The sequence below is a fragment of the Passer montanus genome, unplaced genomic scaffold (assembly GCF_014805655.1).
Source record: "Passer montanus isolate IOZ18808 unplaced genomic scaffold, ASM1480565v1 scaffold54, whole genome shotgun sequence".
Lineage (NCBI taxonomy): Eukaryota > Metazoa > Chordata > Aves > Passeriformes > Passeridae > Passer > Passer montanus.
In genome coordinates this window covers 934,759-951,171 of record NW_024370374.1, presented here as the reverse complement: position 1 = coordinate 951,171, position 16,413 = coordinate 934,759, and the positions used below count along the sequence as shown (strand labels likewise).

The 16,413-nt window shown below is 37.9% G+C and overlaps 1 protein-coding gene across 3 annotated transcripts in view; it reads right to left on the bottom strand.

Moving 5' to 3' along the window:
* Positions 1 to 511: 511 nt before the first annotated feature.
* NELL1 (neural EGFL like 1) overlaps positions 512 to 16,413 on the bottom strand; it is a 277,445-nt gene continuing 261,543 nt past the window's right edge. For all 3 annotated transcript variants that reach the window (XM_039725136.1, XM_039725137.1, XM_039725138.1), the window contains 4 exons: positions 10,449 to 10,642; positions 5,501 to 5,677; positions 3,623 to 3,847; positions 512 to 2,395 (listed from right to left, as the gene is read on the bottom strand). In XM_039725136.1, the coding sequence (XP_039581070.1) occupies positions 2,345 to 2,395; positions 3,623 to 3,847; positions 5,501 to 5,677; positions 10,449 to 10,642 (647 nt within the window). In that variant the 3' untranslated portion in view covers positions 512 to 2,344. The remainder of the gene's footprint in view (positions 2,396 to 3,622; positions 3,848 to 5,500; positions 5,678 to 10,448; positions 10,643 to 16,413) is intronic.

Genomic DNA, 16,413 nt, shown 5'->3' with positions numbered 1-16,413 from the left:
ACTGCTTAAAATGCAACATAAACATGTCTGTGTCAATATTTTGACTTTGTGTAAACAATTCAAGCTGCATCACTCTGGAGGTAATGACACATAATGCTGTATAAAATGCTCTGAAAGGGTTTTACTGAATTAATTTGCATTTGAGCTCTGGAAGAAAATTGGTCTGCAGTGGAGAAGTGTGCACTACTGTGGTCTGTTAAATATGATCCTAACAAGATCTGGAACTTCCAGAAGCATCCTGGGAAAGGGCTTCACTACTACAAGGTAAAAGGGAGAAGAGTGATTTTCAGAGACTGCACTGTCTTTAATCCATTTACAGTGCTTCAGAAATTCAATATGACAGAGTGGAATATATGATTCTGCCTGAGTATAAATGACATATTTCTTACCACTCTGATGCTGTACCTCTGGGCAAACACTTTTCCTCCTTTTGTGCAACATCATGAGCTCAAGCTGGAAAGGACACTGATCAGTGTTTAAGAATCCTGCTAATAAAACTAAGGGAAAGCAATCTGTACATAGGAGTTTATTTAGATGCCCACAGATTTTAAATCATTCCCCTTCATACCTCAGCCCACTGGGTATCTTATCCAACTGAATTACCATTGGGTTTTACAATGTGATATACAAAATGAGCTGACATTATGATTTACAAACATCCTTGAAGTATCATATAAAACACAACTCTTTCCCTTATTATACAATCATCAGAGCAATGCAAATAGAGTCAATTCATTATTAGCTGAAAATGATGGGGCCTTTTATGAAAATAAATTTAACTTTACCACACAAAGCTGTTAACTAAAACAAAACCTGGTTAAAAAAATGGAATAAAGTTATCTGAATGACTGAAAGTAATTTTATATTCTTTGCCACTATCCCCTTATAAATGTAATAGTACTTTGTTTAACAACTAATATTTTCACTGTATACTCACATTTCTTTCTTATTGATTAGTTTCACATTTTCTTCATGAAACTATGAAAAACTCACAAATGTACTTTTCAAACTGTAGCCACTATAGTTATTTCTGCAATCTTTTCCATATATTCAGTGTGTTTAATTAAATAAACAAAAAGAGAAAAAGACACTACACAAATGAGCAGAACAAAACACAACAGCACATTAAAAATGTGACATTTAAGCTGTAGATGCATCGCCATAGAAATATATTCTTGTTCTAATACTTTCTAGCCTCTTGAAAAAACAGACATTAGCTGAAGAGAATTTAAGCTCTAACCTCCATATAGGGCTAAGAGTCTTGATTTAAATTCCTGTCTAAACTTAGGTCCTCAACAACACAGTAAATTAAGTATTTTTGGATGTTATAAAATATGAAAAGATAAAATCTATTTCTGAGCTGTTGGCAATGGAAGTTACCAAGCATTAAGGCCTCCTGTTGCTGGAACAGGTGCCTCTGCACTTTGTCACTATGGCAGCAGTAACAGGATGACAGACATCATTATTACCATAAACACAAAAGAGGAAAAATTCTGAACTCATCAATGATGTTACAAATGCAAGCAAATTCTAACCTACCCAACTTAAACTATATAATCTTAAGGGTCTCTGACAGTTTTAGCACTGTATAATCCAGAGGAATTATACAAATGACTGGTGATTCCTTCTTGAATATGTGTTGAATTGGCAGTGGGATGGGGTTTTAGTCCCATTTCTCACCATAGAAGTCTTGTTGCTGCTCTGCATGTTTGAAGAAGAAAGTGCTTATTCTGCCATTTCATTCAGTTTATGGCATTTAATTTTATAGTTTAAGACAGACTTATTTTGATTACTTTCATTCTGTCCATACCTTTGAATGCTTTAAAATGTTGGACAGCTGTGAAATATAAGTATTATGCAATCTGACTGTACATACATACATACATATTTTCATAAATACATCTAACAGGGACCTTGGAACCAAGTATGTGATATCATGGGACAAAATCACAACAGGCTGTCTTATTTGTAAAATCTAGATTCAAAATAAGAAGAGCTGAATTCTATCAATGTTGTCAATACACAAATTAAAACAAAAAATACAGCATTAGTTTACCCATGAAATAATTTAAACATATTTGCAAGTTTCTTGACAGGAAAGGTGTGTAATTTACAACACTGAAAACTTGTAGCAACCACTGATTTCTATATGCTGTACTGGAAGTCACCCGGGCAAGGCTAGCAAGGATGAGCATAGTGACAGCTCCCAAAGGCAACTCCCAAACATCTTCCTCGTTCGGAGACTTTGCTAATTGTCTGTTGTATAAAATGCCAATGCACACAGCTTCCGTCAGGTGTCAACTCCAGCAGTTTTCCTCCCTTGGCACAGTCCAGTCTGCCCAGGTCAGTTATTGTTGAGACACTCTAAATCCACCGAGCAGCAGACATTCCCATTCTGCACGGACAAACAAGCAGAACAGGTCACAGGGAGCAAAGGGCTGGTGGCATGCAGACATAGGTGCATCCCTGACACATTACCACCTAAAAACACCTGCCCCAGCACCCAGGGTGTTGGCATTGCTCCCAGCAGTGGCTCTTTGAGGAGGCCAACTTTGCCAAACAGCACTGAATTGGCCTGAACTACCACAGGAACTTGAAACCTGGATGTGGTCCCCATAATAAAATACAGCACAGCAATGGCAACAGTTGATTGGATCTTTCTCTCATGCAAAAAGTTAAGGGAGAGAATTTTGATGTGATCCACACAGAGAAGCTTTCTGCTTGTCTGAAATTAGAAGATAGGTAGATAGGTCAGGTGCTTGGTTCATGGCAGATATGGAGGGGATAAGGGAAACATCAACACCATACAGCTTTGGAATTTAATCCATTGTTAAGTATCCTTTTCTAACACACAGTCATTTATAAAGATATCTTATGTAATAAAAAAGTACAGCAACTACTAAATGAGCTTTTTTTTTTTTTTTTTTTTTAATCCATCACAACTCTAAAGGATTTAGAACCTCAAAAGAATGGCAGAAACACTACCTTCAATAATTTAAAGCCCTGGGGCAATAGCTTTCTCTCCTAGAGTGAACAGAAGAACATTTTATATAACCCAAAACATTTTCATAATTCTGATATTAGCACAGTGGGGTCATCACTGCACAAAGAAAGGGAAATAGACTGCACTCCTGCATGAGAGCCATTGGATTAAATATATCTTGATGAGATCAGGGAAGAGAAACTGTGACATTCCCTTCCCATCACTACTGTGGGAGTGCCTTTATCTCGGAGCTGCAATGCCTTTTAATTTGTGTATTTGCTGGTGAAACTTTTATGGTAGTGTTTTTGCTTCAGCTTTCCAGCTCTGTAATACACATTTTCATGAACATCCACACTAGGTAATTATTGAAATGTTACTCTTGACTCATACTGAGAATGCCTGAAGGGCACTTCAAGAGAATGAAAGTTTCACCAGGATAGTAATGTATCTGTGCTCAACATTTTCAACAAGGAGAGAATTGTTTTGCTTATACTCTGCCAGACAGAAAACACATGGGTTTTCTGTTGGCTCTCAGGTCTCATTTACTTCCCCAAGATCTTAATGTGAGCCTCCAGTGGAAGAAATGGACCCCAATTTTACCAGATACATTCCATAACCATTGCAGCTGGCCCACCGTACCTTGCATTTGCAGGTTGTACAAGGAGATCCCACCATTGTCCACACAGCACCGCTAAGCCTTGTGATTCCATAACCATCTGGACAGGTTTTCCTGATGTCATAGGTGATGTTGTCAGCCAGACAGGGGTCACTGACACAGTGAGGACAGCACTCTCCTTCTGAGATGGCTGTGTACTCGCAGTTCAGGGTCGGGCACTGAAGAGGCCAACAATCCACCTCTCCTTCCTATAAATATTGAAGCAAGTGTCATTGTACTTGCCATTTATGAACCAACAAGAAACTTTTTACCCTTTTGAATGAGAAAGCATTGTTTTGCCAAAATTGCAACAAACTGAATGGTTCAGACCTCAGTTTGGTTGATCACACAAATACATATTTGAATACTTGCTGAAGTTTCCTAAATGTAGCAGATTATCATTTGGTTGATTCCTGACTAAACAACAACACTCATCATTGTAGCAGGAGAACTTGAGTTCTTTGGGGCTTCTGTAGGCAGGGTTAAATACTGCGTACTAATATTTTGTAAAAACTATAATTTTTGCTGTGATTGCCTTGCAGACTCATGCACTCTTTCTACTCCTGGTCACATAAACATCTCTGCAGGATCACAGCAAGCCTTTAAAAAGAAAATTAACACTGCAGATAGATGTAGGTTAGTATGTTGGAGAAGCACTGAACATCGATCTAAGCAGCAACTGCCAATATCAACTTTAATGTCAGCCCCTAAAGGAATCATTAGAGCAATACCATTTGTGTTCCACTGACTAATTTTATTCCACCATTTATTTATTTTTAATTCTATTCTTATTTTTATTTGAAAAAAAAATTGAAACAGTTTAGCAGATAGAGAGACAGACAGACGGAGAAGACAAAAACATCAGGTCACTTCTGCACAGTATTTCACAGTGTGTCTAAATTTAAATTGGAAAGGTCTCCAATAATTTGCTCTGTTCTGCTCTGTAAACACTTCAGATGCTGAGAACATAATACACTGCACAGAACCTTACATACAACACCAATTTAGGGCATCACTGTCTTACAGCTTTGGATGTTATCCCAATCATAAAATTAGGCAAGAAACTGCAAGCCACAACCTCAATACTTACTCTGTGCATTATGGATAATTACCTCATGACAGTAACTTAGCTTTGAATGTAATTTCTTTCCTGATTCTCAGACACCTCTTGATTATAACATATATAAAGACTGTGTTATACAGACAGCTATAAATGGAAAACTGATAATTTTAATGATCTTCATTGATGCACTAATTAGCATATCTAAGAAAAAACCTAAAGCTTAAAGGGAATAAACTGTAGTGTCTAATGAGGAAATAAGTGATCATTATTCTGTATGTTTTTCTAGTAATTTCAGTCTTCTTTATCCTTATTTGGTTAATTTTTTTCTAATTTATACAGTGGCAATGGCACTCCATGTTTCCAGATTTGCAGAATTCAAACAAACAAATAAATAAATAAATTTATTATTCCTTTTGACAACACAAGCCCACCAGATGTAATTAAAAACTGAAACTTCTCCAACCAACTCCATCACATGTGTAAAAGCTTTGAAATGTCATTAAATATCAGACAACCTTATAAAAGTTCTCAAAAGCAGACTAATGCTAAAATTAATACCAGTGTCGAGATTTCCAAGCTTTTGTCAAGTTTTCAATTTTTCTCACTAGCAGTAAGACTTATTCAGCAGTAAGACAAAAACTGTTGGTGTAGCTGTCAGTTCCCTGGGGCTCTCTAAGTGCGTCATCATCACCCCCAGTCTGAAAAGCAGGTGGAGAAAGAGCCATGAGCCTGCCTCCAAGTCTGTTTTGCTAAAAGCCATAATCCTTACTATTCTTACTGCTATCCAAAGTGCTCATACCAGGCAGCGGCAGTGCTGGCAGCTGTAGGTCCAGTTGTCCCCGCTGCGGTAGAGCCTGTGCCCCGTCTGGTCGAGGCACTGGCTGGTGACGCGGGTGTCACACTCCGGGCAGCAGAAGAGGTCGGCGCTGGGGTTCCTGCAGTCACAGGCTGTCCTCCGGCAGAAAATCCTCCCATCCTGCGAGCACACATGGCCCTGACATCAGCCACACACTGCCAGACAGCAGCCCAGGTAAGGGCACAGGGGGTGTACATCTTTGGTTTATCAGGAAATATTAATTTCTTAGTGTATTCCATGCCAATAAGGAGTGGATCTTGCCCGTCATAATACAACAAATACCAGTACTATCCCACTTTCTGTCAGTGCATGGATCCAATTCTGTCTGAATCTGACAACACTGTTTTCCTGTCTTCAGCCAACTGAATTTAAAAGCAGTCAGTATCTCAGTGAAATACAGTGAAGCAATTTCATATCTCATTGGCTACATCAACAAACTCTTCAAGCAGCTGCCACTCTAATGCATATAATATTTATTTAGCACTATTTTGACTGAATGTACCACTGTGAAGAAAATAAGTTGAATAAAGGTGATCCCTTTACCTTAATCAGGGCAAAATATAGCACAACCACAGTAGCACTAATTGTTCTTTATTCTGACCTCTGTATCTGTCCCACATCTGGATTTACACTACACTAGCTCAAAGATAAAAGAACTTATCATTCATTATAATTCAGTGCATGTATTACAGAGGGCCTGGATAAAGCTATATTCTGCTTTGACTCACAACTATACAATTCCTAAAGCAACTCCATTCATTTCATTTCAGTTTTTCCTAGCCTCATGGGAACTTTGTTCTGAGTCTATTATCTGATGTAAGGAAGGAAATTTCACTGCCACCAAATATAGGAACATCTTTCAATGCAATGGAATTTATTTCCTCTGATCCTTAAAAAAACCTTATTTCTAATAAGAGTGAGTGCAGCCCAGGATGTCTTTTCCACAGGCAGACAAAACAGCCATAAGCACAGGAAAGGATCACAGAATAGTTTGAGTTGGAAGGGACACTAAAGCTCATCTTGTTCTAACCTCCCCTGCCATGGGCAGAGACACCTTCCACTAGAACAGGCTGCTCACCTTGTAGCATAGGAGGTGACTGCTTATGATCTGATGTAGAGGAACCAGGGTTTTGTTCCCATTTTAAAGCAAAGCCAGTCTTGTCCACAATGCAACATGTACAAAATTAGCATCAGGAAATCACAATGCCATGTCAGTTCAGCATCACTGCTGCATTTCATCATAGTTTTGAATGGATTAGAATACTCCTTGCTATTGTAAAAATAATTATCATTATTTCTTATGCCTAACAAGCAAAACTGAAGACAACACAAAATTATGAGAAAGGAAAACATGCCAGGTTAACAAGGGTCTGAACTTTTGCAACTGCAGGGCACGTATTACTCTACAAGCTTTGTTCAGCGTTGTATCAAACTAAGACAAGTATTCTGTACTAATGCCTAGATTGCCACTTCAGCTGTGGGAGGAGGGATAAACAATCTTTAGTTCCTTACTCAGCAGTCTGAGTAAAACGCAAGGAAGAATGGCAGTAGCCCATTTCCTTAGACAGGTCCAGCTGCACATCAAAAGCCAGCTTAGCCCAGCAGTTCTGTCAGGATGACCAGCACCAGGCTGTGACAGGAACCCAGGGAACCTTGACCATGGCAGTCTCTCTCCTCTTCTGTGCTGATAAAAATGGCTAACAACAGCCCATCTGCTTAAATGCAATTCAGTTTCTAAGCTTTCAAGACCAGTTTTCAAAATTCCCCTTTCGGCTGGTGACACTGCTGGTAATTCTGTTTCCCTGAGCATGTTCTATGTTGCTTTTACTTCCCATATTTCAGAACACTGAAAAATACTGATGATTTTGCCAGAGAACTTTTGGTAATCACAATACACTGCTACTCTGTTTAGTCTCTAAGTACCTGTGTTTTGTGTACAACCTCATCAGCTCTGTACATTTCAAAAAACATTTTTATCCCTATACTGCAGTGGCACAAAGCCTCATAAGCTACAGTATCTCATATGCATCTTTGCAGCTCAGCAGTAGCCCAGAGAAGTACATAAAAAATTGAAAACTATATATAGAAAACCTTATTTTCTTTAGGTGAGTAATAATGTATAGCATCTTATTACTACCTCTTCCTTCCCACCTTACTGACTGAATCAGTTCTACATTCTTCAAAAGCATCAGAGGTATGCTCATAAAAATTGTTCTTATCAAAGGAAAAACTGACACAGAAGAGAACAGCTGTTAAGGCTGGTCCAAGTTTTCACAGAGCCTCAAAGCCAGTTTGGAAAGAGATCAGGCCCTGCAAAAACCAAACCACCAAATGGTTCTGATCCTCAGGAACACACATCAGCTTTGCAGATCTCCCTGCTCCCAGTGCTGCTTGTATCTCCCAGGCCTAATTTAATACAGGCAAGGGAGGGCTGCCTTAACCAGAAGACAGACTCAAAAGCTCAGACAGCACAGCCAGGCTTTGCTTTTTTCATGAGAGCACAATAGCTTCCCACTCCAAATTCTACCATTAAATGTGATGGTCTATTAAATCCACAATAGCTCAGAAAGATGCCTATACAAGACATGTCAAATGTACTAAAGGAACAACGTTACTTTATAGTTTTGAGAATTCATGATTTTGTAAACTTTATGTACATTTAGATGAGCAAGAATGGTTTGAAGACACTGGGTCCAGTGAAACACTGAAATAGCCTGTGCTTCAGTAATGACACTTTGCTTCATTATATAAATGAAGCAGTATAATTTCCTCTATTCTATAGTATTCTTCTTCACAAATAGCTTTGAAGTTCATTAAGTAAGGTTAATGTATTTAATTTCCTTTGTACCAGATTGCAAGTTAAAATATTTTAAAGGTGGTAACTATGTGTTTCAGCCAATGCACAGAATATATCCACCTGTCCTTTGCTAGAGTAACTATAGCAGAACAAAAGCCTTTTTTTTTTTGGATAAAACAAGTAGGATCATTGCAAAGTCTGAGTAAGTAGCATGAGGAATGGTTTAGTTATATTCTGCTCTTTTCCTCACTGAAAACAGAGCAGGCTGCAAAAGATCAAGCAGGGGCAGTCCTATGCAACTGCATGAAAGGGAGAGGTTTGAGTAGTCTGGTGTAATGGAAGCTATCAAGATGTATAAAAATGTATTTCTTTAAACACTGAGTGAAGACTTTATATTCTGCCTGAGATGTGACATATAAGGAGCTCTTCCTGTTTTCCTTAATCTGTAGACAAGAATTTACTCCTGAAAGAGGCAGGTACTGGAATAAAATTAAATGCAGATGTTAATTTACAGAGGGAAAAAGTGAAGTGAGGAAGACAGTAAGAGTCATAACAACAGTGTCAGGCTCAGTTTAAACTATGTACTAGTTAATCATTTCTGTATTTTCATATACTAGTGAGAACATTCAACGTAAGATATACATGCAATGAGAAATGGTAAATAACACAAATTGCAAGCAATCGAAAATGTGAATACTAATAGTTATAATTCTGCAAAGGCAGACCAGATGTCTCCACATATATTAAACTGCTTAGTCTACTGACTGGAAATCCTTTCATAAGCCTGCCAGCTCCCCAAGATTACCATAAAGGCTTGCTATGTATTCAGTGAAGTTGTACACTTCAGTTTCTGAAAGGAGGAGTTTTAGGGAGCTTGAGGCTACTTGAAGTAAAAAACATAGCAACTCACAAGAACATATTCCCTACTGAGCCCAAACCAGCAGTGTACTTTTTAGGTTGTATTCACTCTGAAGTCTTAGTTTTCCCTTCTGCTGCACCACTGCAAAACAGAAAGAATGAGGCTTTCAGCTTCTTGCAACTTCAAAACATCTCCTTCCCTTTCTTCCCCTCTGCTTCTCTGGCTCCCAAACATTGAGATATGGAGACTGATAGGACAATTCCCATGCTCCATCTTCAGCTTCTCACAGAGGCCAAAACCTAATTTTACCTGAATTCATGTATGGGCTACAGTGCTTTGATGTGCCCTTGGACAGCAGAGCAATATACTATGAACAAATCAGGTCAAAGTGACCATAAAAGACCAACCACTTCTCAGATTAGGGTGTTTCTAAAATTCTTCTGATTTCAAAGAGAACATTCCTCTGTTAACTAGTGAAAATCAAGAAAGCAGAGCCAAATGTTCTTTTAACTTGGTTACCATATGAAGAAAATTTTTTAAAAAGGGTAATGTCTAGGGGAAAAGAAAAACCAAACCAACAACAAAAAACCCCCACCCTGATCTAAATGTTACCTCTTTAAGGTACCTCCACTAGTACCAGACCTGGCTTCTCCAAACAAGCTGCACTGCTCAAGTGGGAGACCTGCCAACGCAACCAAGGAAAAAGCTGGGCTTCACCCTTCTTCACTTTGAGGAAATTAAGTGCTTGCTGCTGGGTCTTCTGACCTTTGACTCATGCTCCCATCTTTCTTCTCACCAAGTTAATTCAAATGTATTCCAAGCAAAGGGAAACACAGCCAACAGGAAGTAGGCTGACTACAGTGCTGAGAGATGCATATTCATACGAAAGAGAAATTAAAATAAGTTTTCAGCATTTCCATTAAGCATGCTGGAACCTGCACATTGTATTAAAGGATAATGCAAGACCCTCTTTAAGGCACACTCTGAAATGCTCTGGCCCACAGGGTGACATGGTAAAAGCTCAGCAGGGCTAGCCATTATTCAGATAAGTGTGTGGTTGTGCAAATCAAGAAAATAAATGCCTTCCCAGAAGAATATCCCCATCCCAGCTTCAGTGTCCACAGCACAGCTTACCTTTTGCTTTGGGCTTAGGCTAATATTTCTGCCAACAGTAGCAGCTGACATGAGCCCAGAGAATTAAAGGATTCCTGACCCCCAGGGCAGCTGGATCTCACCTTGCAGGAGCAAACGGAGCATCTGTCCTCTCGCAGGGTCCACACCTGCCCGTTCCGCTTGAAGCCACCTTCATGGGGACAGTCTCCAGTGCAAGATGGCCCAGATGGACAAAGGCAGTCAAACCCTCCTGCCAGGTTCACACAGGCTGAATCATTCCAACAGGTGTGGATCTTTAAGGCACACTCATCAATATCTGCAAAACAGCAGATTTACAAAAGCTTTGGGCACATTATTCACGGGGTATGTTTTATTTCTGAATTAAGTAATTATTGCTTATTCTGCCTTGTTGGTGGATGAAGGTGCATTCTTTTTTTTATCTGCCATATTTACTTGGTAGACTTAAAGCACTGATGATTTTTAGGTTATTCTTCAGCGTTTACTTTGATTCCACAAAGAATTCTTAATGATCTCCATCAGGCTGAGCTGTAAATGCTGAGTCTGAAGTACCTTAGTGAAACCATTTATCAGTGACAAATTTGAACCTTCAGAAAAATGTGCATATTCATTTCCCAGTGACTGGAAACTAGCAAAAAGAGTGACTTTCTGTTAACTAGACCACTCTTTGTTCTGGGTTTTACATCAAAATAGAAGTGCATTATTCTTTATCATTTCCTAGCACAAGCAACATTTCCCATACTAAAAGCAGTCAGTTGCATCCTTTTCCCATTGCCAGAAGGTGTAAGTGAATCGGAGCAAAAAAAAAGGGGGAAAAAAGCCGAACTCAGAGGCACCTTATAAACAACAAAAAAAATGTCTTAAAGCTATGCAGTATGATTTAGCAATGACACAAAGAACAGGTGACAAGAGAAAATGATTATACACCAGAGAAAAGTGAATTACAGTATCCCAATAAATTTGCTCTTGGAGGGTAAAATATAATTATGCAATATGAATTTATCTAGGGAGTTCATGCAGTGTTTTTTTTTTCTTGTAATGAAAGCTATTAGATTTTTAAGCACATTGTTAAAAATTGGTGTTTCTTTCAGACAATAACTTTGGACTTTTCTTAAACAATATATAGACAAACTGTTCAGATGAAATACCAGTAAACTGGTAGGTCTCCTTTGTTCCAACATGAACAATGAAAACTGTAATCAACAGTGCAAGGAAGGGTAGAAAAAAAATCCTTTAGAAGTATGTGACGGTTTCTGTCATGATAGTTCCAGAATAGCATTAGATAAATTCAGAAATTACTATAATTTGAAGTGACCTTATTGCTAGGGTGAAATTTTAACTGTTCCATATTACCCAACTGTACTTTTAACTTCCCTCTAAACCAATAAAGTGAAAAGAACTTACAAACAAAAGTTACCTAAAGTCTAATTTAGGTAGGATGTGATGTCCAGTAGCCTTACTTTTAGGACAAGTGGCACAGGTTCATGATTCATCACCTTAAACATGTCCTATCCTAAAAAGACTAAGAATTCTCTCATTCTGCTGAAGGAAACTCTTTACAACAATCATATCACTAAATTCAGTCTGGTCTGGATAGCACAATTCCTGATTTCAATTCACAAATACTCCAGGAACAAGTGGAAGTGTGGTCATGCCCTTGGATTTGATTAAATGCGAAAATCAGTCTGCACAACTGAGTCAAAGCTTTGGGCTGCCAGAAAATGACTGTTCCTTGTTGTGCTTATAATCCAAAGGGAAGCTGGAGGCAATTTCACTGCCTTCACAGGGCTTCACTCCTGGGCTAACTTTGCCAGTCCTTTGCACAAAAGGTTCCAAGTGGCCTGACAGCATGATTCAATTGCTCATCACTCAGACTTGCTTCAAAATCATGAATTTTGCTGTCCTGAAAGTCTTAATTGCCAGGAAAAAAAACATTGTTGCTCTAGTGCACCACTTAGCCATAAATGAGTACTTGAAATATTCACTACTGGTGGTGAAAAAGATGCAGCACTAAGAGAAACTAAAACTTGTAGTTCATTGTTTAACAAGTTCCAGAATACTACAGAATGTAAAAAGCATGAAGAGTGACATAAAGAGAACTATGAATGAACAGGTATCAAATGAATTATATCCAAACAGCTACTGTAAAACTTAAAACATTCTCACATTTTCCTTTCAATAGATTTTGACTTGTATTTTTTTGTTGAAAACAAAGGTATAAATGAAGTATTCACTTTGCCTTTGGTGGTTTCAACAAGAATCATCAATATTGTCTTCCCTACCACATTAAGAGCTCCTTGACTATAATCTGTATAGGATGTAGGAGAATAACAGTGCAGATTAGAAGGGTAGCTTCCACAGTTCAAAATTAAAAGGATTTCACAGATGAATATGAAGCCATATTGCCTACAGAGTTGCATTCAATTGCTTTACTTATGACACTGAAATCTAATTCTGTTTCCATGTAATTTAACAGATTTATGGAAAGCCAGATGTTAGCAATTATAGAAACTAACATTATTCATGTAGTACAGACCTGTTCACACAAAGCCAACTTAATCTCTTATGTGTATGCAGAAGGGAAGAAACCCCTGTTTATGTACTTCTGCTGCTGTTCTGCTTTAGCACACGTAAAAAGGATGTCCCCAATAAGAGCAGCCCAAACTGGTAAATGGGTGATTCTTGATGAAGAATCAAGCAAAGCATGAATACAAATTCCTAATTGATATGCAGCTTTTTGGTTCTTTATGCAATAATAGTTTATTATTCTTTTATGGCATTTATTATTTAAAAGTTCTAGTCACTAGTCAGATAGAAAAGGTTTGGACACTGCACTCATTTTCAGCGGAACTTTTAACACAAGTAACTTTTTGAGAATATCCCTTTGGCAGTTTTTTTATTGTTGTTGATTTCATTTCCTAAAGTCAGAACAAACAGACAATGTATCTAGTGACCTGATGGAAAAAAGTTACAAGCATGACATGTTTTTGTCCCTGTCACTCCTTCAGCCTGAAACCAGGTTGGGGGTGTGGGGAAGGCAGAAGACCCCAGGCAAATGCTCCCACATTGTTAGCTCTCAGATAGGTGCAGAAAGTATTTTACTTTAATGAAGACCAAATGGCCATCTCAGTGTGAGATCAGCATGTAGATGACTATGCAAAGCATGAAAGAAAGTACTTGTATTTAGTGTGAAATTTATCTTTAACAACTGGAATCAATGTGTCAATTTAGGTGTTGAAAAGTTAGCCTAGTTCAATTGTCCAAACCAATAATCTAGTGAATGTAGAAACTATGATGAGACTTTTGCATTTAGCTTATTCTTGTAGTATTCAAATCCTTGCTTAGCTGAAATTCTCCATGTACCCACCAGGTTTAATTTGTTTTCCCACAACTGTTCTCAGAAGATGCAGGCCCAAAACTGGAACATTTAAAAATGGGCAAGGCAAAACTGCACACAAATCTCATTTCCAATTATACCAACACAAAGCAGGAAGGAGACAAAATTTTAATTTATAAATCAAGCAAATTTGAAGAACACCAGAAATAGCAAGGAGACTCCTTATTTTTCCCTATATATAAAGGGCAAGACCAAAATATCTGTCTTTATGTTTGGTGGGATTAATTCTTTCATGTATCCTGTCAACCTCTGGAAATAATCTGATTTTCACACTTGAAATATGATTTTGCAATTTTATTAATTATACCAAGATTCTCTGTGGCAAAAACTACTAATTAACTCCAATAAAAGTGGCAGAGCTTTCTTTCCCCTCTCCAGACAGCTCCTTTTCAAGAAGAAGTGAGGATATAGTGGAAACACCCATATTGAGCAGAAATTTGCTTGTACTGCAATGTTTTAAGCAATTTTCTATCAACAACACACAGCAGCAAAGGGATTGCTGCCAAGACCCTCACACAACTGATCAAGATCTTCACTCTTCAAACTCTGCAGTCAGTGCTTCTATTAACAAATGCACAGCCACAGGTACCTGACCATACGCATTTTAGCAATCAGTCACATTTTATGGATAAAAAAGAAAGAAAACAAAACCACCCAAGAGGTGCTCATTTCCAATATACTCTCAAAGTACATGGATAGCTCAGTAATGTGGGCAGACAAGAAAACAGAATCAAAATGAAAGCAAATAATCCCCTGAGATGCAATTTCCTTTTCCATCCTTTTTGGCTGTAATGAGAACCAATTTGCCTCAGATATTATGAGAGGTCCCACGGCCACTGCATTTGAATCAGGTAGAAGACAAGCATGACTGTGCATATCAACACAAGTTCATTAACTTGGTTTCACTGAAATTTTAAATCAATCCCTAGCTACTCCATTTCTTAGTTTTCAAGGCTATCCAGGTTTTAATTGTAAGACTTTTCCATAGCACCTTAATAAATGTGTGCAAGCAAGCCATGCAGTGTGGTGCTCTGTATCATCACGATAAGCTGTTGCAGAAGAAAGAACCCTACTAATGTGCTAATTTTAACTGTTATGGTACATTAAACCATTACAGTATATTGTTAACGTGAAAAATGTAAGCTGAGCTCCCAAGCCAATGTATGTACAAGTTAACTAAACACTGTTTTGACAAATCATTTTTCACAGACAACTTGTCACTTAATGATGTTTTGCCTTCTTTTAAAATCAAAGTTATTTGGAGTTGTCCTTGAAAAAATATTACCAAACAGATTCATTTTTAGCTAGAAAATATTTTATGATAGTACTTTTATTCTATAGAGACATAATGGTCTATTAAAGAACAGTGCACAATAAATTAGATTCTGAATAAAGAATTTACTAAAGCTTTCTAAAAATATAGAAATGACTAAACACAATTATCTCGAAGATATGTAACACAATTTTCTGTCAGAATATAAAAATTAGAATTTACTAGGTAGAAAGTAAGTAAGACAACCTTTATTTTACAGGATAAAATTCACTGACACCAACTCTGATACTGTGAGCTTTAAGAAATTCTATGAGCAGAACAGAAGAAAGCTGTAAAATAGCAGGTTCTGGTTGGTCTTGGATATTCTGTACCACATGCAAACCTTTCTGCCTACATAATATTTCCCTATCAACAGATAGGAAAGTAATTCTCAGGTATATGGGGAGATTTTTGAAGGACGGGTCTTTTCCTTTTTGTGTGACACAGAAAGGGGCAAAGCAAAAATCTAACCTCCTTTGCTTTTACTTTGTAATCTAGATAAGAGACACCACTGCAGCATGCCATGGAATACATGAAAGCTTCAGGAACAGATTTAAAGTCCATTCAGATTTGACCTGATTTGACAGTGCAAGCACTGCTGCACCCAGCTTTTGTGGGGGACTAATACCTGTGGAGTTTTCTTTCATGAGCTCTTGAGTCCTACCTTTTCCCAGCTCTCATTTCCCCAAACCAGCAACTCTAGTCCTGCAGTGACGTCTAGCTACACTACCTTTCAGGATGAAATAAATGGTGAATCCTCTGGGGATTCGGTGGGAGGAGGATCCATGTTAAACTTCCCTACAAAATTTGCAGTGGTTCTTAAAAAATTAAACAAAACCTGACAGGCACTGCTGCCTTGGTGGTTGTTCCTTCTGTGTGTGCAAGTCCCAGTGTAGGGACCAAGAAACACAAATCATTATGAAAACAATAGAATCTGTAAATCTGCACTCCAGGGTCTGAACAGCACTCTACAGACTGGAAGCATTTTACTTAGAGATGGAGATTGGAAAGTATCATTTGCTTTGGTTTTTGGTTTTGGTGGTTTTTTGGTTTTGGTTTTTTGTTTTTTTTTTGGTTTTTTTGTTTGTTTGTTTGTTTTATCAGTAGATAGTCAGAAATACTGTATCACATGATGGCTCATCATTCTCTATGAAGTTTTATTGTTTCTTTACCCCAGACTGCAGCCAAGCTCCTATTACAAAATTAATTAAAATAAAACAAAAACAAAAAACCCCAACCAAACAACATAGCAGCTGTAGCCCACAGGTTTTAATTGCCAGGCAAACTTTGGTAGCAACTTTGTACAGCAATTGTCTTTTGTCTGCAAGCAGTATTCTTAATAACACATTGTGAAAGACCA